Source organism: Hemiscyllium ocellatum, chromosome 3 (assembly GCF_020745735.1).
Source record: "Hemiscyllium ocellatum isolate sHemOce1 chromosome 3, sHemOce1.pat.X.cur, whole genome shotgun sequence".
Taxonomy (NCBI): domain Eukaryota; kingdom Metazoa; phylum Chordata; class Chondrichthyes; order Orectolobiformes; family Hemiscylliidae; genus Hemiscyllium; species Hemiscyllium ocellatum.
The window spans coordinates 6,615,613-6,639,061 of NC_083403.1; the positions used below are offsets into that span (position 1 = coordinate 6,615,613).

Here is a 23,449-nt window from a genome sequence, read left to right on the forward strand (position 1 = left end):
ATGGTTTTCACATGACTAAACAAGCCAATTCTCAACCACAAGTCCTTGAGTAGTTGAATCTGATGTGCAGGTTTTTTTTCCCAGTTTTGTTTTGGCAACTTTCAAGGACAGTGTCCAACCAGTAGTGTGAGAAGTGTGGCAGTTGGTAAATGTGCAAGATAGATGATGTGGAGGAAGGAAGCTTTTGTTAAAAATTTTTGCTGCTTTTCCAAACTATTTTCAGAGATCAGTGGGGGGGGGGGGGGGGGGTGGGGGGGGGGGGGGGGGGGGGGGAGGAGGAGCAGACAAAGGCACGAGTTGCTAAGACTCTGCATAGTTTCTTTGTATGTAGAACTGAAGAGATGGACAGTTCTCTTTTGTTTTTTATGATCCCAATTGATGGTAATACTGGACAGGTCAGATCCCAGAGTGAAATTTGGCTTGATAGACCAATACTATTTTTAATTGTTTACCACGGTAGTCAAATACTGACCACATATACAAGTGGCTGATGTATTCCTAAGGAAAGAACAAAGTTTATTATCCACAAACTATACTGTAATCTATAAGAATTACTTGAAACAGTCTTATTACAAATATCAGAACTAAAGATTCAACCATATTTATCCTCAACAATAAAATTGCATATACTCCAACCTTGGTAAAAAAACTTCTTCGGCTCCACTTTGAAGCTCCTGGTTTAACTGGAACAGCTGTCACTGGTTTTCTTTCTAGCAGTTTTCTGCAGTCACTCAGTGTTATTTTCTTTTAGTGACTGTGTGGGATGCCCACTATGTATGTGCAAACATGGCCTGTGACACCAGCTGGCCGCTATAGGCTAAGCCACAGGAAGCACATGCAGCAGTGATACTTAACATCTGTGTGCAGTAACATCAGCTACACATGCACCATTCAAGGGGACTGGGGGTTGACCCGGAGAGGGACAGAGACAAGAGTCAGTGCTGGAAGTGGGAGTGAAGGAGACTTGTACCAGGAGCACAGCCAGCCTTGGTTATCAATTTTGCATGTTTGTTTTTATAAAAATACTTTAAAGGATAAAGAATTTTTCTAAATGCATATTCCCTGCACTGCTATTCTTTGGGAGGGTTTAAACTAACTCCGCGGGGGCATGGGAACCAGGACTGTAGCTTTAGGGTACAGGACCTTGAGTGTAGGGAGGTTAAGAATAATGCAGCGATCTCTAAGGAGGGTGCCTGTAACCAGAAAGGAGGATTGAAGTGTGTATACTTCAATGCCAGAAGTATAAGGAATAAGGTAGGTGAACTTGCAGCGTGGGTTGGTACCTGGGACTTCGATGTTGTGGCCATTACAGAGACGTGGGTAGAACAGGGACAAGAATGGCTGTTGCACGTTCCAGGGTTCAAATGTTTTAGTAGGATCAGACATGGGGGTAAAAAAGGGGGAGGCGTGGCATTACTTGTCAAAGACAGTATCACAGCAGTGGAATGGACGATGGAAGAGGACTTGCCATCTGAGGTAGTTTGGGCTGAGGTTAGAAATAGGAAAGGTGAGGTCACCCTGTTAGGTGTTTTCTACAGGCCTCCTAATAGTCCTAGAGAAGTAGAGGATAATATTGCGAGGATGATTCAGGAAAAGAGTGAAGGTAGCAGGGTGGTTGTTATGGGGGACTTTAACTTCCCAGATATTGACTGGGAGAGCTATAGCTCGAGTTCATTAGATGGGTCGGTGTTTGTACAATGTGTGCAGGAGGGTTTCCTGACACAATATGTCGACAGGCCAACAAGAGGGGAGGCTATATTGGATTTGGTTCTAGGTAATGAACCAGGCCAGGTGTTAGACTTGGAGGTAGGTGAGCACTTCGGGGACAGTGACCACAACTCGGTGACTTTTACTTTAGTGATGGAGAGGGATAATCGTGCGCCACAGGGCAAGAGCTATAGCTGGGGGCAGGGAAATTATGATGCAGTGAGGCATGACTTAGGTTGTGTGGATTGGAAAAACAGGCTTCAAGAGAAGAACACTAATGAGATGTGGGGATTGTTCAAGGAGCAGCTACTGCGTGTCCTCGATAGGTATGTACCAGTCAGGCATGGTGTAAAGGGCCTTGTGAGGCAGCCGTGGTTTAGTAAGGAATTGGAGTCCCTTGTGAAAGGGAAGAAGGCGGCATATGTAAAGATGAGGCGTGAAGGTTCAGTAGGGGCGATTGAGAGTTATAAGGTAGCCAGGAAGGAGCTAAAGAGGGAGCTAAGAAAAGCGAGAAGGGGACATGAAAAGTCTTTAGCTGGTAGGATTAGGGAAAACCCAAAGGCTTTCTATAGGTATGTCAAGAATAAAAGGATGACTAGGGTAGGTATCGGTCCAGTCAAGGATAGTAGTGGGAAGTTGTGTGTGGAGGCGGAGGAGATTGGAGAGACATTAAATCAGTACTTTTCATCAGTATTCACTCAGGAACAGGACACTGTTGCTGATGTGAATATGGAATCACAAATAATTAGAATGGATGCCCTGGAAATATGCAGGGAAGAGGTTTTGGGAATATTGGAAAGGATGAATATAGATAAGTCTCCTGGGCCTGATGGCATTTACCCCAGGATCCTATGGGAAGCTAGGGAGGAGATAGCAGAGCCATTGGCCTGGATTTTTATGTCGTCATTGTCAACGGGAATAGTACCAGAGGACTGGAGGATAGCGAATGTGGTCCCATTGTTCAAGAAAGGGAGTAGGGATAGCCCTAGTAACTATAGGCCAGTGAGTCTGACTTCAGTGGTGGGCAAAGTCTTAGAGAGAATGGTAAGGGATAAGATTTATGAACATCTGGGTAGGAATAACGTGATCAGGGATAGCCAGCATGGTTTTGTGAAGGGCAGGTCGTGCCTCACAAACCTTATTGAGTTCTTTGAGAAGGTGACTAAGGAAGTGGATGAGGGTAAAGCAGTAGATGTTGTGTATATGGATTTTAGTAAGGCGTTCGATAAGGTTCCCCATGGTAGGCTAATGCTAAAACTTCAGAGGTATGGCATTGAGGATACATTAGAGGTTTGGATTAGGAATTGGCTGGCTGGAAGGAGACAGAGGGTAGTAGTTGATGGATTATGTTCATCTTGGAGCGCAGTTACTAGCGGTGTACCACAAGGATCTGTTTTGGGACCATTGCTTTTTGTTATCTTTATAAATGATCTAGAGGAAGGACTTGAAAGCTGGGTAAGCAAGTTTGCGGATGACACGAAAGTCGGTGGAGTTGTGGATAGTGAGGAAGGAAGTGGTAGGTTACAGCGGGATATAGATAAGTTGCAGAGCTGGGCGGAAATGTGGCAAATGGAATTCAATGTAGCTAAGTGCGAAGTCGTTCACTTTGGTAGGAATAACAAGATGATGGATTACTGGGCTAATGGTAGGCTACTTGGTAGTGTGGATGAGCAGAGGGATCTTGGTGTCTATGTACACAGATCTCTGAAAGTTGCCACCCAGGTAAATAGTGCTGTGAGGAAGGCATATGGTGTACTGGGCTTTATTGGCAGAGGAATTGAGTTCCGGAGTCCTGAGGTCATGTTGCAGTTGTATAAGACTCTGGTGAGGCCTCATCTGGAGTATTGTGTGCAGTTTTGGTCGCCATACTATAGGAAGGATGTGGAAGCTTTAGAACGAGTGCAGAGGAGGTTTACCAGGATGTTGCCTGGAATGGTAGGAAGATCGTATGAGGAAAGGCTGAGGCACTTGGGGCTGTTCTCATTGGAGAAGAGAAGGTTTAGGGGAGATCTGATAGAAGTGTATAAGATGATTAGGGGTTTAGATAGGGTAGATACTAAGAACCTTTTACCGCTAATGGAGTCAGGTGTTACTAGGGGACATAGCTTTAAATTAAGGGGTGGTAGGTATAGGACAGATGTTAGGGGTAGATTCTTCACACAGCGGGTTGTGAGTTCATGGAATGCCCTGCCTGTATCAGTGGTGAACTCTCCTTCTTTATGTTCATTTAAGCGGGCATTGGATAGGCATTTGGAAGTTATTGGGCTAGTATAGGTTAGGTAGGACTCGGTCGGCGCAACATCGAGGGCCGAAGGGCCTGTACTGCGCTGTATCCTTCTATGTTCTATGTTCTATATGTTCTATGCTATCTTTAAGACTGCCTACTATTTTTCCATCATTTCCCAATGACATCAACTTCCTCTTTACAACATCTCAGGATACCGTTCATATGAACGAAAACTATTTTCTTTGAGGCCCTTATACAAGATGATACCTTGGCTCACTTATTATTTAACATGCATTCCTTAAACTTATCACTTCAATAGCATTGTTTATGGAGTAAAATTAAACAAGGAACTCTAAATGCTGAAAATCTAAGACAAAACACAATTGGAGCAGAAACTCAGCAGGACAGGCGGCATCTTTGAAGAGAAAGCAGATTTAACATTTCAGATCCAGTGAGTGACCCTTCTTCAGAACTGGAAAAGGTGGTAAATATGCTGAACACAGGGGGTGAGGACAAAGGAGCAACCAATGGGTCGTGATAGAGCCCTGAAGAGAGAAAGACTGGCAGATAAACGGATGGATAATGGAAATCCATGGAGAAAGAAGAACTCAAGCAACTCTGAGTCCCTTTCCTTGAATTTTGTATCTACTTCTTTCTCCCAAAGGAAGACATAAGTGACATTGTTGTGGTTCTGTTCGCTGAGCTGGGAATTTGTGTTGCAGACGTTTTATCCCCTGTCTAGGTGCCATCCTCGGTGCTTGGGAGCCTCCTGTGAAGCGCTTCTGTGATCTTTCCTCCGGCATTTGTAGTGGTTTGAATCTGCCGCTTCCGGTTGTCAGTTCCAGCTGTCCGCTGCAATGGTCGGTATAGGGGGTCCAGGTCAATGTGCTTATTGATTGAATCTGTGGATGAGTGCCATGCCTCTAGGAATTCCCTGGCTGTTTGGCTTGTCCTATAATAGTAGTGTTGTCCCAGTCAAATTCATGTTGCTTGTCATCTGCGTGTGTGGCTACTAAGGGTAGCTGGTCGTGTCGTTTCGTGGCTAGTTGGTGTTCATGGATGCGGATCGTTAGCTGTCTTCCTGTTTGTCTTATGTAGTGTTTTGTGCAGTCCTTGCATGGGATTTTGTACACTACATTGGTTTTGCTCATGCTGGGTATCGGGTCCTTCGTTCTGGTGAGTTGTCAGAGAGTGGCTGTCGGTTTGTGTGCTGTTATGAGTCCTAGTGGTCGCAGCAGTCTGGCTGTCAGTTCAGAAACGCTCCTGATGTATGGTAGTGTGGCTAGTCCTTTGGGTTGCGGCATGTCCTCGTTCCGTTGTCTTTTCTTTAGGCATCTGTTGATGAAATTGCGTGGGTATCTGTTTTTGGTGAATACATTGTATAGGTATTCTTCTTCCTCTTTTTGTAGTTCTAGTGTACAGCAGTGTGTACAAAATGTATTGTACAAAATCCCATGCAAGGACTGCACAAAACACTACATAGGACAAACAGGAAGACAGCTAACGATCTGCATCCATGAACACCAACTAGCCACGAAACGACACGACCAGCTATCCTTAGTAGCCACACACGCAGATGACAAGCAACATGAATTTGACTGAGATAACACTACTATTATAGGACGAGCCAAACAGAGAACAGCCAGGGAATTCCTAGAGGCATGGCACTCATCCACAGATTCAATCAATAAGCACATCGACCTGGACCCAATATACCGACCACTGCAACGGACAGCTAGAACTAACAACCGGAAGCGGCAGATTCAAATCACTACAAATGCCGGAGGAAAGATCACAGAAGCGCTTCACAGGAGACTCCCAAGCACTGAGGATATCACCTAGACAGGAGACGAAACAAATTCCCAGCTCGGCGAACAGAACCACAATAATGAGCACCCGAGCTACAAATCTTCTCCCAAACCTTGAATAAGTGACATACTTGTTTAAAAATCTACCAATGTCCTCTGGTTCCATAGACTGCTTCCGTGGCCCCTAATGAGCTCTAATCTTTCCCCAGTTATCCTCTTTGCCTTAACACTCTTACAGAAAACCTTGGGAGTTCTCCTAATTTTACAGCCATTGTTTTCTCATGCCCTATCTTTGCTCACTTAATTGCTTTCGAAGATGCCCCTGCACTTTCCATTGCCCACGAGGGCTTAGGATTTGCTCCCCTTACACCAACTAAATGCCTCCTTTTTCCTTCTCATCCAGTCCTGGAAGTCCCTCAACATCCAGGGTGTTCTGGGCTTATTGCTCTGACATTTCACCCGAAAGGGAAGATGGTGGACTTGTACACACTGCATTTCTTTTGAAGGCTCTGCACAGTTCTGCTGTAGATTTACCTATTAAGTAGCTGTTCCCAATCTTCTTTGGCTAGATCCAGTCTCATTTTAATAAAAGCTGCTTACCGCCAACCCAAAATTATCCCCTGCAGACGATCCATTTCCCTTTTCATAAGGGATTTGAATTGTGGTTGCTGTCACTGAAATGCTCCCTCATTGCCATACAAGCAGTGTCTAGCTTCTTTCTCCAGAATTCGGTCCAGCCCTGTGCCATCCCATGTTGGACCCTTTACATGTTGCCATAAAGAAACTCTCCTGAACACATTTTAAGAAATTTACTCCCTTGAAACCCATTGCACTATGACTATCCCAATTAACATTTGGGGAGTTGAAATCCCTTAATATAATTATCCTACTACTGTTTTTACACACCTCAGGTGAATTATTTACATATCTGCTCCTCTTTTGCCGCTGACTGTTTGAGAGCCTATAATACCCTCACTTCAATGTAACTGCTCCTGTTTTCTTTCTAAATTCTACCCACAAAGCCTCATTTGAAGAGCTTCCCAAGATATCATCCTTCCTAACTGCATTAACAGACTCCTTAAATAATAGTGCAACACCTCTTTCTCTTCTGCTTGCTCCAATCTCATCTAAAGGTCCTATAATCTGGAACGTTGAGTTGCCAGTCCTGTCCCTTCCTCAACCACGTTTCTGATGGCATTAACATAATTCCATATGTCAACCCATGCCCTGAATAAATGTCTTGACTGTAATACTCAGCATTAAAGTACAGACCATCCAGCCTCACCTTACTCCGAGTCTCAAGTTGTTCCACTGGAGTTTGAAGGAATGCTTTGGGAATGGGAAGTCTCATCTTCAAAGAAGGTTGGGAAGATGAGATTTTGATCTGAGCTTATAACCTTCTGTTTTTGGCCTCTTGTGGAGAATCAGCTGGAAGAATTTATGTCCATGAGTGGTAAGCAAATCTACAACTTCTTTTCTACCAAGACAAAGTTCAAATTTCTCCATCGAAACAAAGTGGGTCCTGCCCTGGCCTAAGGCACATTGTGTGGTTTCCAGCCATGTATGTAGGAAAGCAAGTTGTGAAGAGGTCACAAAGAGTCTGCAAAGAGACATATATTGGTTAAGTGGGTAGTCAAAAACTTGGCAAATGGCATATAATGAGGGAAAATGTGAAATTATCCACTTTGGAAGTATGTTTTAAAAGTGGAACATGACTAAAAATGGGGAGAAATTTCAGAACTGAGTGGTACAGAGGGATTCAAGTGTCCTGGTACCAAGTTACAATAATTTGTATGCAGATACAGCAAGTGCTTAGGAAGGCAAAAGGAATATTGCTCACTGCAAGTGGAATGGGATATAAAAGAAATGGCTTGCTGCACTGTATAGGATATCAGTGAGACATCTGGAATACAGTTTTGGTCTCCTGTTTTAAGATGTTTCAGTAAGAACAGAGAAGATGGTAAAAGGGGGTGCGTGTGTGCATTGTTAGTCAAGGACAGTATTACATTTGCAGAAAGGATGTTTGGGGTCTCGTCAACTGAGGTAGTATGTGCTGAGGTTAGAAACAGGAAAGGAGAGGTCACCCTGTTGGGAATTTTCTATCGGCCTCCGAATAGTACCAGAGGTGTAGAGGAAAGGATAGCAAAGATGATTCTCGATAGGAGTGAGAGAGACAGGGTAGTTGTCATGGGGGACTTCAACTTTCCAAATATTGACTGGGAACACTATAGTACGAGTATTATAGATGGGTCAGTTTTTGTATAGTGTGTGCAGGAGGGCTTCCTGACACAGTATGTAGACAGACCAACAAGGGATGAAGCCACATTTAGTACTGGGTAATGAGCCCGGCCAGGTGTTAGACTTGGACGTAGGTGAGCACTTTGGTGATAGCGATCACAATTCCGTTAGGTTTACTTTAGTGATAGCAAAGGATAGGAGAAAGTGAAGTCTGCAGAGGCTGGAGATCAGAGCTGGAAAAGCACAGCAGGTCAGGCAGCATCCAAGGAGCAGGAGATTCGACGTTTCAGGCATAAGCCTGAACATCCCTGAAGAAGGGCTTATGCCTGAAACGTCAAATCTCCTGCTCCTTGGATGCTGCCTGACCTGCTGCGCTTTTCCAGCAACACATTTTCAGCTCTGATAGAAAGGGATAGGAGTATACCACTGGGCAAGAGTTACAGTTGGGGGAAAGGCAATTATGATGTGATTAGGCAAGATTTAGGAAGCATAGGATGGGGAAGGAAACTGCAGGGGATGGGCACAATAGAAATGTGGACCTTATTCAAGGAACAGCTACTGTGTGTCCTTGATAAGTATGTACCTGTCAGGCAGGGAGGAAGCTGTAGAGCACAGGAGCCGTGGTTTACGAAGGAAGTGGAATCTCTGGTCAAGAGGAAGACAAAGGCTTATGTTAGGATGAGATGTGAAGGCTCAGTTAGGGCGCTTGAGGGTTACAAGGCAGCCAGGAAAGACCTAAAGAGAGAGCTCAGAAGAGCCAGGAGACGACATGAGAAGTTGTTAGCGGATAGGATCAGGGTAAACCCTAAGGCTTTCTATAGGTATGTCAGGAATAAAAGAATGACGAGAGTAAGATTAGGGCCAATCAAGGATAGTAGTGGGAAGTTGTGTGTGGAGCGAGAAGATAGGGGAAGCACTTAATGAATATTTTTCGACAGTATTCACTCTAGAAAATGACAATGTTGTTGAGGAGAATACGGAGATTCAGGCTACATTGGTACAAAGGAAGAGGTATTAGAAATCCTGCAGCGTGTGAAAGTAGATAAGTCCCTGGGCCGGATGGGATTTATCAGAGGATCCTCTGGGAAGCCAGGGAGGAGATTGCCGAGTCTTTGGCATTGTTCTTTAAATCGTCATTGTCTACAGGAATAGTGCCAGAAGACTGGAGGATAGCAAATGCGGTTCCCCTGTTCAAGAAGGGGAGTAGAGACAACCCTGGTAATTATAGACCAGTGAGCCTTACTTCAGTTGTTGGTAAAGTTTGGAAAAGGTTATAAGAGATAGGATTTATAATCATCTAGAAAAGAATAATTTGATTAGGGATAGTCAGCACAGTTTTGTGAAGGGTAGGTCGTGCTTCACAAACGTTATTGAGTTCTTTGAGAAGGTGACCAAACAGGTAGATGAGAGTAAACCGGTTGATGTGGTGTATATGGATTTCAGCAAGGCATTCGATAAGGTTCCCCACAATAGGCTATTGTACAAAATGCGGAAGAATGGGATTGTGGGATATATAGCAGTTTGGATCAGTAATTGGCTTTTGCTGAAAGAAGACAGAGGGTGGTGGTTGATGGGAAATGTTCATCCTGGAGTCCAGTTACCAGTGGTGTACTGCAAGGGTCGGGTGTTGGGTCCACTGCTGTTTGTCATTTTTATAAATGACCTGGATGAGGGCATAGAAGGGTGGGTTAGTAAATTTGCAGACGACCCAAGGTCGGCGGAGTTGTGGATAGTGACGAAGGATGTTGTAGGTTACAGAGAGACATAGGTAAGCTGCAGAACTGGGCTGAGAGGTGCAAATGGAGCTTAATGCAGACAAGCGTGAGGTGATTCACTTTGGTCGGAGTAACCGGAATGCAAAGTACTGGGCTAATGCTAAGATTCTTGGTAGTGTAGATGATCAGAGAGATCTCGGTGTCCAGGTACACAGATCGTTGAAAGTTGCCACCCAGGTTGACTGGGTTGTTAAGAAGGCATACAGTGTTTTAACAGAGGGATCGAGTTCTGGAACCATGAAGTTATGCTATAGCCAGGTAGGAAAGCAGAGTTGAAGCCACAGTCCAATCAGACGTGACCTTGCTGTATGGCAGAGCAGTCTCAATGAGCTAAATAGTCTAATCCTGCTTATAATCCTCATGATGTCATGTCATTTTTCTCCTTTATTATAAGAGCTATCCCAGCTCCATGTCTATTCTGTCTGACTTTATAAAATGTGGTGTTACTGCGGAACAGTTATTTCCCAACCTTTCACATCATGTCTCTGTGTTGCAGTTAGATCCAACCAAATTATCTCTGTGATGCTCATTTATCTATTTTTTGAATGTGCCTCACGTACTGAGATAAGAATTTTTTAACTACTATTCCTTCAAAGGATCTGACTTTTTGATGCACTCTTACTGTTCCTTCCAGTTTCACTCAGCTTGCCTTTGCACATATTAATGTTTCCTATTGTGTCAACTGATATCTTTGGATTTCTAAATCTGCCTTCATCTGAACTCTTTCACACTGCTCTGTTCTGATTACGCTTACTGGTGCATTCATACAATTGGACACACTGTCCCTTGCACTATTACTTTTTTTTAAGCTTTCCATATCTTATCACACATGAACCATGCCCATTTCACTCTTTATAATAAAGCACTCTGCATTGTTTTGGACTTGTGATGCTCCAGGACACTGGTCCCAGTGTGGTACATGTAAAGTCTATTTCAAAAGGTACAGTTCTCTCTTCAATACTGATATCAGTGGCAATCTCTTCCTCCTCCTGTGCACAGTAATGCATTAAAATCTGTGGAATTGTCTTACTTTTGTTTCTCTGCTTTGTACTGCTGAGTGCAATCATCAAACAGCTTCTGATTCATCTCCATAAATAGCTTCAATGCATTGTAAATTAATCCATGGATTGTCCTAAGAAAACAAAGGCATTTTAACATTAGGTCAGTTTGTTACAGGTTGTATTTACATTAAAAAAAACTAACCATTGATAAGTCACTAAGGATAAGACATTTATAACACAATTAACTGGAATATCAGAGAAAATGACAACCAGCTGTTCTACTCAGTTATTACATTCCCAAATATTTTCCAAAGCGCATATAATGAGTTTAGAAACAAACCACAACAGATGCTGCAGCTGTGGAGATATCAGTTCTGAAGACGGAGCACCTGAACTTGAAACTTTAATGCTCTTTTATCTCCAATGATGCAGTCTATCTTGCTGAGTTTCTCCAGCAATTTTGCTTCTTGTTTCAAATCTTCAACATCTGCAGTTCTTTGTTTTATACTAATGCATTCAGAAGGATTACAGCAACAGCCTCTCGCACCCCACAAAACAATTCAATTCAATCTCCTAGTTCCACCCCCACTTTCAGGTCTCTTCAGTGAGTGGACCAATCATGTCTAAGTCAGATATCTTCCTGAAAAATTTTGCACGTAATCCTACACAAGTGGCCCAAGACATAGTGGACACATCAGCGGTCACCTTTCAAGATTCTAAAGACTCTAAAACAGTTTCTATGGTTGACAGGATTACTAATGTAACTCCATTTATTTAAAAAAAGGTAAAAAAAAGGTGAATCATAGACCAGTTTGCTTAAAATCTGTGGTGGAGAAAATGCCAGAGACAATAAAATTTATTAGCAAAGTACTTGGAAAACAGTGACAGGATTGGACAGAGTAAGCACGGATTTATGAAAGAGAAAAGGAAATAAGTTATGCTCAGCAAATCTACTGGAATTCTTATTTGAGGGTATAACTCGTAAAGTTGATGTGGGGAAGCCAGAGTACATGACTGACTTGGACTTGGCATGGTGGCTCAGTGGTTAGCACTGCTGCCTCACAGCACTAGGCACCCAGGTTTGATTCCAGCCTCAGGCAACTGTCTGTGTGGAGTTTGTACATTCTCCCAGTGTCTGTGTGGGTTTCCTCCAGGTGCTCCAGTTTCGTCCTACAATCCAAAGATGTACAAGATAATACATGGCTTGGAACGGGTGGACGCTAGGAAATTTTTTCCATTAGGCAAGGAGACTAGGACCCGTGGACGCAGCCTTAAAATTAGAGGGGGTCAATTCAGAACAGACATTTCTTCAGCCAGAGAGTGGTGGGCCTGTGGAATTCATTGCCACAGAGTGCAGTGGAGGCCGGGACGTTAAATGTCTTCAAGGCAGAGATTGATAGATTCTTGATGTCTCGAGGAATTAAGGGCTACGGGGAGAATGCGGGTAAGTGGAGTTGAAATACCCATCAGCCATGATTGAATGGCGGAGTGGACTCGATGGGCCGAATGGCCTTACTTCCATTCCGATGTCTTATGGTCTTAGGTGAATTGGCCATGCTAAATTGCCCATAGTGTTCAGGCATTTGGAGGTTAGGCACATTAGTCAGGGGTAAATGTAGGGGAATGGGTTTGGGTGGGATACACTGAGCGTTGGTATGCATTTGTTGGGTCGAAGGGGTAAAAACAATGACTGCAGATGCTGGAAACCAGATTCTGGATTAATGGTGCTGGAAGAGCACAGCAGTTCAGGCAGCATCCGAAGTGCAGCGAAATCGAGGTTTCAGGCAAAAGCCCTTCATCAGGAATAAAGGCAGTGAGACTGAAGTGTAGAGAGATAAGCTAGATGAAGGTGGGGGTGGGGTAAAAGTAGCATAGATTACAATGGGTGAGTGGGGGAGGGGATGAAGGTGATAGGTCAGGAAGGAGTGGATAGGTGAAAAAGGAGCTACGCAGGTGGGGCAAGTCCGGACAAGTCATGGGGACAGTGCTGAGCTGGATGTTTGGAACTAGGGTGAGGTGGGGGAAGGGGAAATGAGGAAACTGTTGAAGTGCGCATTGATGTCCTGGAGTTGAAGTGTTCCGAGGTGGAAGATGAGGTGTTCTTCCTCCAGGCATCTGGTGGTGAGGGAGCGGCGGTGAAGGAGGCCCAGGACCTCCATGTCCTCGGCAGAGTGGGAGAGGGAGTTGAAATGTTGGGCCACGGGGCGGTGTGGTGAATTGGTGCAGGTGTCCCGGAGATGTTCCCCAAAGCGCTCTGCTAGGAGGCACCCAGTCTCCCCAATGTAGAGGAGACCGCATCGGGAGCAATGGATACAATATATGATATCGGTGGATGTGCAGGTAAAACTTTGATGGATGTGGAAGGCTCCTTTCGGGCCTTGGATAGAGGTGAGGGAGATGGTGTGGACACAGGTTTTACAGTTCCTGCGGTGGCAGGGGAAAGTGCGAGGATGGGAGGGTGGGTTGTAGGGGGGCGTTGACCTGACCAGGTAGTCATGGAGGGAATTGTCTTTGCAGAAGGCGGAAAGGGGTGGGAAGAGAAATATATCCCTGGTGGTGGGGTCTTTTTTTGTCGGCAGATGATTTGGTTTATGCGAAGGTTTGTAGGGTGGAAGGTGTGCACCAGGGGCGTTCTGTCCTTGTTACGGTTGGAGGGGTGGGGTCTGAGGGTGGAGGTGTGGGATGTGGACGAAATGCGTTGGAGGGCATCTTTAACCATGTGGGAAGGGTAATTGCGGTCTCTAAAGGAGGAGGCCATCTGGTGTGTTCTGTGGCGGAACTGGTCCTCCTGGGAGCAGAAACGGCGGAGGCGGAGAAATTGGGAATACGGGATGGCATTTTTGCAAGAGATAGGGTGGGAAGAGGTGTAATACAGGTACTGTGGGAGTTGGTGCGTTTGTAAAAAATGTCAGTGTCAAGTCGTCCGTCATTAATGGAGATGGAGAGGTCCAGGAAGGGAGGGGGGCTGAGGGAGGATTCAGAGATGGTCCAGGTAAATTTAAGATCAGGGTGGAATGTGTCGGTGGAGTTGATGAATTGCTCAACCTCCTCGCGGGAGCACGATGTGGCGCCAATGCAGTCATCAATGCAGCGGAGGAAGAGGTGGGGAGTGGTGCCGGTGTAATTACAGAAGATCAACATTTCTACGTTGTTGGGTCGAAGGGCCTGTATCAACACTTTAGGGATTCTACGATACATGAGACCAAAAGATTCAGAAGCAGAATTAGGCCATTCGGCCCATGGAGTCTGCTTTGCCACTTGATCACGGTTGATATTTCTCAACCCCATTTTCTTTCCTTCTCCCCATAATCAGTGATCCCCTTAGTAATCAAGAACGTCTCTCTGTCTTAAACAGATACAATGTCATGGGCTTGATAGCATTCTGTGGCAATGAGTTCTACAGATTAACCACCCTCTGGCTGACGAAATTCTGAGGTCTCAGATAAAAGCACAGTACTGGGGTGTGTACTGGCATGGATTAAGAAAAAAAAACTGATTGGCAGAGAGGAACTGAAGAGTGTGAAGAAACTGGTCTTTTTCCAAGACTAGTGAGGTACTGCAGGGATCAGAGCTTGGACCCCAGCTATTCACAATATGTATGAATGAGGGAACTAAATGTAACATTTCCACATTTGCAAACAACACAAACCTGGGGAGGGGGAGCTGAGAGGATGATGCAGACATGTTTCAGTATGATTTAGCAAGCTGAGTGGGCACATGCATGGCAGATGAAGTGTAATGTCAATAAATCTGATGTTACCCACAGCAAACACAGGAAGGTGGATTATCAGAGTGGTGAAAGATTAGAAAATGGGGAGGTGCAATAAAACCTGGGGTGTCCTTGTACATCAGCTGCTGGAAGCAAGCATGCAGGTGTAGCAGGCGGCAAATGGTATGCTGGCCTTCAAAGTAAGAGGATTCTAGCCCAGAAACAGGGATGCCTTGTTGCAATTGTATAGGGTATTGGTGATTCCAGAATAGAGTACTGTTTTGGTCTCCTTATCAGAGGATGGACATTCTGGCTATGGAGAGAGGGCAACAATTCCTGGGATGACAGAACTGATGTATGAAGAGACTGGATTAGTTAAGACTACAGGAGAAAGTGAGGACTGCAGATGCTGGAGATCAGAGCTGAAAATGTGTTGCTGGAAAAGTGCAGGTCAGGCAGCATCCACAGAGCAGGAGAATCGACGTTTCGGGCATGAGCCCTTTTTCAGGAAAGGCTTTCAATGGGCTTGAGAATCGGGAGTTATCTAATCGAAACCTACAAAATTCTTAACAGGATTAGAGACAGAAGAAATGCAGGAACAATGTTCCTGATGACTGGGGAAGGAGTCCAGAATTAGGGTCACAGTCTCTTAAGACAGACACGAGGAGAAATTTCTTTAGGCAGAGAATGATGAGCCTATGGAACACACTACCAACAATGTGGTCAAGAACAAGACACTGAATGCTGTCAAGGAGGAGTTGGATATAGTTCTTAGGCTAAAAGGTTCAAAAGGGATTAGGAGAAAGTAAGAATCGGATATTGAATTGGATGATCAGGCATGATAATACTGACTGGCAAGGCAGGATCAAAAGGCCTACTCCTGCTCCTGTTTTCTATGTTTCGAAGTTATAGAATCAGGTACAAAACTGGGAATTGAAGACAGACTTACTTGTTCCAATGACTTTTAGAGTTTTTGTAGAGTGCAGGGAACATTATAGGGAGGATCTTGGCCGCATTATCACTGATCAAACTCATGATATATTCATTGTTCCAATAATAGAGAGCACGCTCTGCCACCTGAAACAGGACAACTAACATCAGTACATTAAAAGTACTTAGTTCACAAACATGTATTACACAGTGGGCCACTTATATGGCTTGGCTCAACGACAGGTTACTGCAACGTCCAAATCAAGAATTTCAGCCAAAGGTCAAGTCCTTAGATAACACCTTCCAAACATGTAATTTCTTCCATCTAGAAGGACAAAGACATCAGATACAAGGGAACACCACCACCTGCAAGATCTCCTCCAAGCCATTCACCATCTTGACTCGGAACTATAATGCATTCCATCAGTGCTGCTGTTTCAAAATCCTGGAACTTCCTCTTCAACACTGTTGTGGGTCTGCTATAGTGGTTCAAGATGACAGTTCACTACCACCATCTTAAGAGCAACTAGGGACGGTCAGAAAATGTTGGCCTAACCAGTGACGCTCACATCCACAGATGAACAGAAAAATGGCAGCAAAGGATAAAGACAGGAGAGATTCAGAATCGTCTAAGAATCAGTCTAATAACCATAGAACATAGAAAAATACAGCGCAGTACAGGCCCTTCGGCCCTCGATGTTGCGTCGATCCAAGCCCACCTAACCTACACTAGCCCACTATCCTCCATATGCCTATCCGATGCCCGTTTAAATGCCCATAAAGAGGGAGAGTCCACCACTGTTACTGGCAGGGCATTCCATGAACTCATGACTCGCTGATTAAAGAATCTACCCCTAACATCAGTCCTATACCTACCACCCCTTAATTTAAAGCTATGCCCCCTCGTAATATCTGACTCCATACGTGGAAAAAGGTTCTCATGCTCAACCCTATCTAAACCCCTAAACATCTTGTACACCTCTATCAAGTCACCCCTAAACCTTCTTTTCTCCAATGAAAAACAGCCCCAAGTGCCTCAGCCTTTCCTCATACGATCTTCCTACCATACCAGGCAACATCCTGGTAAACCTCCTCTGCACTCGTTCCAGTGCCTCCACATCCTTCCTATAGTATGGCGACCAAAACTGCACACAATACTCCAGATATGGCCGCACCAGAATCTTATACAGCTGCAACATGACCTCAGGACTTCGGAACTCAATTCCTCTACCAATAAAAGCCAGTACGCCATATGCCTTCTTCACAGCACTATTTACCTGGGTGGCAACTTTCAGATCAGTGTACATGGACACCAAGATCCCTCTGCTCATCCACACTACCAAGTATCCGACCATTAGCCCAGTACTCCATCTTGTTACTCTTACCAAAGTGAATCATTTCACACTTACCTACATTGAACTCCATTTGCCACCTTTCTATCCAGCTCTGCAGCTTATCTATATCCCGCTGTAACCTGCCACATCCTTCCTCACTGTCAACAACTCCACCGACTTTCGTATCATCCGCAAACGTGCTCACCCAACCTTCTAGCCCCTCCTCCAGGTCATTTATAAAAATGACAAACAGCAATGGTCCCAAAACAGATCCTTGCGGAACACCGCTGGTAACTGCACTCCAAGATGAACCTTTACCATCAACTACTACCCTCTGTCTTCTTCCATCCAACCAATTCCTGATCCAAACCTCCAACTCCCCCTCAATGCCATACCTCCGTATTTTTTGCAGTAGCCTACCAAGGGGAACCTTATCAAACGCCTTACTAAAATCCATATACACCACATCTACTGCTTTACCCTCGTCCACCTCCTTCGTCACCTTCTCAAAGAATTCAATAAGGTTTGTGAGGCACGACCTGCCCTTCACAAAACCATGCTGACTATCCTTGATCACATTATTCCTATCCAGATGTTCATAAATCCTATCCCTTACAATTCTCTCTAAGACTTTGCCCACAACAGAGGAAAGACTTACTGGCCTATAGTTACTAGGGTTATCCCTACTCCCCTTCTTGAACAAGGGAACCACATTTGCTATCCTCCAGTCTTCTGGCACTATTTCTGTAGACAACGAGGACATAAAAATCAAGGCCAATGGCTCTGCAATCTCCTCCCTTGCTTCCCAGAGAATCCTAGGATAAATGCCATCAGGCCCAGGGGACTTATCTACATTCACCCTTTCCAGAATTTCCAACACCTCTTCCCTACATATCTCAAAGCCATCCATTCTAATTAATTATGACTCAATATTCACATTGGCAACAATGTCCTGTTCCTGAGTGAATACGGATGAAAAGAACATACTGTATTCTAGATCACAGCCATACTCTTCCAAGTCAGGAATGAAAGGCTACAGCATCATCATAACACACTTGGCTATTCAGATCAATGTCTCTTTTCATAGCAACAATGGAAAGAAAGACTGAAGTGGGAAGCAGGACATACAAGAAAACCAATGCTAGCAAGGAAATAAAAAAAAAACTGGCTATTTTACTTTGATTAGAAAGGAAATTATATAATATAATATAGATACAATACAGCACAGGAACAGGCCCTTCAGCCTTCCAAGTCTGCCCATTTTTATTGAGACACTTTTTATTTCCCATGTGCGGTTTCCATTCTTCTGTTCACCTCAGATTTATGTATCTATCAAGACACATCTTAAACATTGTTAATGTGCTTGCTTCAACCACCTCCACTGGCAATGCATTCCAGGGACCCACTACCCTATGTGCGAGAGCTACTCCTACAAATTCTTCCCTAAACTTTTCCCCTCTCACCTTGAATATGTGCCCTCTTGTAGTTGATCTTTCCACCCTGGGAAAAAGCTTCTGACTATCCACCCTATCTGCGCCTCTCAATTTTCTAGACCTCTAATTATGTTGCTCCTCAGCCTTTGTCTTTCCAGTGAAAACAATCCAAGTTTATCCAACCTCTCTTCATAACTGAAACCATCCACATCAGACAACATCCTAGTAAACCTTCTCTGCACCCTCTCCAAAGCAGACATCCTCCTGGTAGTGTGGTGACTAGAACTGCACACTATATTCCCAATGTGGCCTAACTAAAATTTTAAACAGATGTAACACAACTTGCCAACTTTTATATTCGATGCCGTGGTTGATGAAGGCTAGTGCGCTATGCCTTCTTGACCACCTTATCGATCAGTGTTACTACTTTCAGGAATCCATAGACCTGTATGCCCATATTCCTCTGTATATCAATGCACCTAAGGGTTCTGCCAGTTTTTGTATAATTTGCACCCGAATTTGATCTTCTAATATGCACCATCTCACATCTGTCTGGACTAAACTCCCTCTGTCATTGCTCTGCATCGAGAACATAGAACAGTACAGCACAATATCGGCCCTCGATGTTGTGCCGACTTTTTATCGTATTCTAGGATCAAACTAACCTATATACCCTTCAATTTACTATCACCCATGTGCCTATCCAAGAGTCGTTTAAACGTCCCTGATGTATCTGACTCCACTACCACTGCTGGCATGCATTCCATGCACCCACCACTGTGTAAAGAAAGCTGCATCTTCTGACAATCGTCTTCACTATCTGCAACTCCGCCAATTTTGGCGTCATCTGCAAACTTAGTGACCGTTTCCTCCAGTTCATTTATATACACAAACAAAAGGTGCCAGCGCTGATCCGCACAGAAAACCACTAATTATTGATCGTCATTCTGAAAAGCACCATTCCACTGCTACTCTGCCTTCTATGACTAAGTTTTGTATCCATCTAGCCAGCTCACCCTGGATCCCATCAAACTCTGCCTTCTGTACCAGCCTACCATGAGGTACCTTATCAAATGCCTCGCAGAAATCCATTCAGACAACATGCACTATCCTTCCCCCTTCAATTATTGTTGTCACTTCCTCAAAAAACTCAAATCAAATTGATGAGACATGATCATCCCCGCACAAATTCATGCTGCCGATCACTAATAGGTCCATTCCCTTCTAAATGTGAATAAACCCTGTCTCTGTATATTCTCCAACAACTTCCACACTACTGATGTCAGGCTTAGTCACCAGTAATTACCCGGAATATCTGTTTCCTTTCTTAAATAAAGGAGCTACACTGACCCTTCTCCAGTCCTCTGCAATCTCACCCAATGCCCAAGAGGATTCAAAGGTATCTGTTATTTCCTCCCATCTCTCCCACAGTATTATGGGATCGATCTATCCGGCCTTAGGGACTTGTTTACCTTAATGTACATCTGGACACTCTTCATTATGATCACCTGACCAAAAGTATTCATGGACTTTTCCCTGACTTTAACATCCCTCATGCCCCTTTCTTTGCTGAATCTTGATGTAAAGGGCTCATTAAGGATCTCACCGATTTCTTCTGGTTCCACACAACCTTCCTCTGTGGACCTTGAGTGGGCCTACTCTTTCCATAGCTACCCTCTTGCTCTTAATATGTATAAAATGCTTTGGGATTATCCTTAACACTGCTGGCCAAGGATATTTCATATACCCTTTCAGTCCTCCTAACCCCCTGCTTGAATTCCTTCCTACTTTCTCTACATTCTTCAAAGATTTCATCTGTTTTTAGTTGCCTAGAAGTTAGGTATGCTTCTTTTTTATCCCGATTAACTGATAATTTCCTGTCATCTGTCATCTAAGGTTCCCGAATTCTGCCATTACTGTCCTTCATTTTCACAGAAATACGCCTGTCCTGCACTCTTCCACATTCAATTCTGGTCTCCCTGCTAAGGGAAAGATGTTTGAAAGGGTTCATACAAGGTTTACAAGGATGTTGACAGAGTTGGAGGATTTGAACTACAGGGAACTGAATAGGCTGGGGCTGTTTTCCCTGGAGCAGAGGGCCTGTATAAGTTTATAAAATCGCGAGGAGCACGGATAGGGCGAATAGCCAAGGTCTTTCCTGCAGGGTCAGGAAGCCCAGAGCTAGAGGGCGTCGGTTTAGGATGAGAAGGAAAGATTTAAAAAGAAACTTTTTACGCAGAGGGTGATGCATGTATGGAATGAGCTACCATGAGCTGGAATAGGCTGGTACAATTACAACTTTTAAAAGGCATCTGGACCAGTATAATGAATAGCAAGGCATTAGAGGGAAGTAGACCAAATGACTAGATTAATTTAGAATATCTGGTCGGCATGGACAAGTTGGACTGAAGGGTCTGTTTCCGTGCTATTAAGCTCTGTGACCAAAGACTCCCACATTCCACAGCAGGAGCACTTCTGAATATTTGACTGCTAGGGTTACCTGAAAATGTGGACTGGACACACATTTGGCGAGCTGTCGAAACAGAGGTTCCATTACTTTCACAAATTCCGAAGGTTCAATGACATCGAGAATTTCTTCCAGTTCATTCAGAAACATCACTTCCTTTGGACTGTGTGTTTTTGGCCAGAACTTGAGCAAACCTACGATCACCTGAGGTAAAAACAAAGCTTACCATAAGCCATCTTCGCATTTTAGGGACAAGAGACCAGAAACCTGGGAGAAATGAGAACAGGAAATGCACAGCAGGTGGTTTGGCAACAGGATAATGCAGTTGATGGGGAGTCACAACATCCAGAACTAAAAACGTTCAGCATTTCTCTCTCCCATACATTACAGAACATACTTGAAAGTATGTGCATTGGGGAAAATAGATTTTCAAAAACTATTCATGTGACTGTCAAATTAGTCATAGTGAGAATAAGGAGAAAGCCTGAAAACTGCTTCTCCCCAACCAGGCAGGGTGAGCATATGCTGTTCAGGAAAATTAATTCAAAAGGCAGATATCAAGAAGCAAGGTGAACACATTTGACTGGATTTGTAATCAAGACTAGAAATTAATGTATCCTACAGCTAGAACTATATCAACAGGCACTTAGCATTAAGTAGCCAAGCTCCAGAAGTCAGAACTGTATCAGAAGCACCAGTGACCACGAGAATCAGACCTTTGACCCAGGGAGAGCCATGTTCAAAATCTGATATTTAAAAATAAATCCTATCCTCCTTGTAGCCCCCAACAGATTGCAGAAACATCTTGAACAACAGCAAAATTATGGGAGATGAGAGAATTTTCACTCCCCAGTGTGAAATCTAGCCTAGGCTTCGCATTAATAATTAAGCTAAGATACAGAGCACATGCTCACGAAATTGGTCCTTGTGAGCAGAGATAGAGGCAGAAGGTGGGCATGTGCATCAAATGAGTGTGGGCACACATGGGGAAGGGGTTGCATGTGGAGGACTCAAACATCAGTGAGTGTGAATAACAGCCAAAGTTTTGCTTTCAATGCCAGTGCAATCCTATCATCCTTCACAGGAAACAAAATGGAGAATTCGGCACATTTTGAATTGATTGCACAAAGCAAAAGTCACTGAATACAGGTAAGAGGTAACAAAATATTTGTCAAAGAATAGATGTAGGTTTCAGAACAGTTACGCGTGGTTTTAAAGATAGAATTTTTGTACTCACTGGCTCGGTGAGGCTGCTGTCTTTCTCAAGGAACTGCACCACACAATAGGCCAGCTGCAAAGATAGGCAGGAGAATATTAAATACACAAATGACCCAGTTTTTGAGTGAAGTCCACAATAAACAACTTGAAGCTCGGTTGTGCAGACATTAAGATTTTTGGTCATAGAATCATACAGCACCGTAACAGACTCTTCAGTCTGACTAATCCATGCAGAACATAATCCAAAACAAAACTTCTAGCCCATATCCCTCCAAACGTTTCCTTTTTATGCATCTATCCAATGTCTTTTAAATGTTGGAATTGTACCGGCATCCACAACTTCCTCAGGAGGTTAATTCCACATGCAAGTCAACTTCTGTAAAATAAAAGGCCTCTCATGTCTTTTTAAAATCTCGTTTCTCACACTTTAAAACTATGCCCCCTAGTCTTGAAATTCCCCATCTTATGAGAGATATAAATAATGTATTTTTCCTAAGTATAAACTTCTATCAGGTTGCCTCTCAGCCTCCTTATCCTCCAGTGGAAAAGGTTCCAGCCTTTCTTTATAACTCTAATCTTCCATACCTGGCAATATCCTGGTAAATCTCTTCTGAATTCTTTCCAACTTGGCAAAATCCATCCTATAATTGGACAACCAGAACTGGACACAGTATCCCAGAACAGGTCTCACCAACGTCCTATACAACCTCAACATGACTTCCCAACTCCTTTACTCAAGGGACTGAGCAATGAAAGCAAGCATACCAAATACCTTTTTGACCACCCTGTATATATAAAGATGCAAATTTCAAAGAATTATGTACCTGCACACCTAGGACCCTCTGTTTTACACCACCACCTTACCATTAGCTATATAAGCCCTACCTTTGTTTGTTGTATCAATTGCACTTATCCAGATTGAATTCAATGTGCCATTTTTCAGCCCACTGACCCATTTGATCAGGATCCCTTTGATCAAATCTGTCTACTCAGCCACTAATTTTGGTGTCGCCCACACCCATGCCTTCTATATGGAGATAAGTTTGCTTGCTGAGCTGGAAGGTTTGTTTTCAGACATTTCATCACCATACTAGGTGATATCCGGTGAAGCACTGGTGTCATGCCCCACTTTCTATTTTTGTTTAGGTTTCCTTGGGTTGGTGATGTCATTTCCTGTTGTTTTTCTCAGAGGGTGGAAAATGGGGTCCAATCAATGTGTTTGTTGATAAGAGTTCTGGTTGGAACGCCCTGCTTCTAGGAAATCTCATGAGTGTCTGTTTGGCTTGTCCTAGGATGGATGTGTTCACCCAGTCAAAGCAATGTCGTTCCTCATCCGTAAGTAAGGATACTAGTGAGAGTGGGTCATGGCTTTTTGTGGCTAGCTGATATTAATGTATCCTGGTGGATAGTTTTCTGCCTGTCTGTGCAATGAAGTGTGTTACAGTTCTTGCACTGTATTTTGTAACAGACGTTCCTTTTGCTGTACAGGGTCTTTCAAGTTCATTAGCTGCTGCTTTAGTGTGTTGGTGAGTTTGTGGACTGCCACGATGCCAAAAGGTCTGAGTAGTCTGGCAGTCATTTCAGAGATGTGTTTAATATAGG

General features: G+C 43.9%; 1 protein-coding gene across 1 annotated transcript in view; it reads right to left on the minus strand.

The window, feature by feature from the left end:
• The window catches only part of ppp2r5d (protein phosphatase 2, regulatory subunit B', delta), a 165,258-nt gene that overhangs the window by 34,542 nt on the left and 107,267 nt on the right, over positions 1-23,449 (minus strand). Inside the window, exons 10-13 of the mRNA XM_060848039.1 lie at positions 21,867-21,920; positions 20,663-20,833; positions 15,415-15,542; positions 10,786-10,887 (exon numbers count right to left, since the gene is read on the minus strand). Coding sequence (XP_060704022.1) covers positions 10,786-10,887; positions 15,415-15,542; positions 20,663-20,833; positions 21,867-21,920 — 455 coding nt within the window. The remainder of the gene's footprint in view (positions 1-10,785; positions 10,888-15,414; positions 15,543-20,662; positions 20,834-21,866; positions 21,921-23,449) is intronic.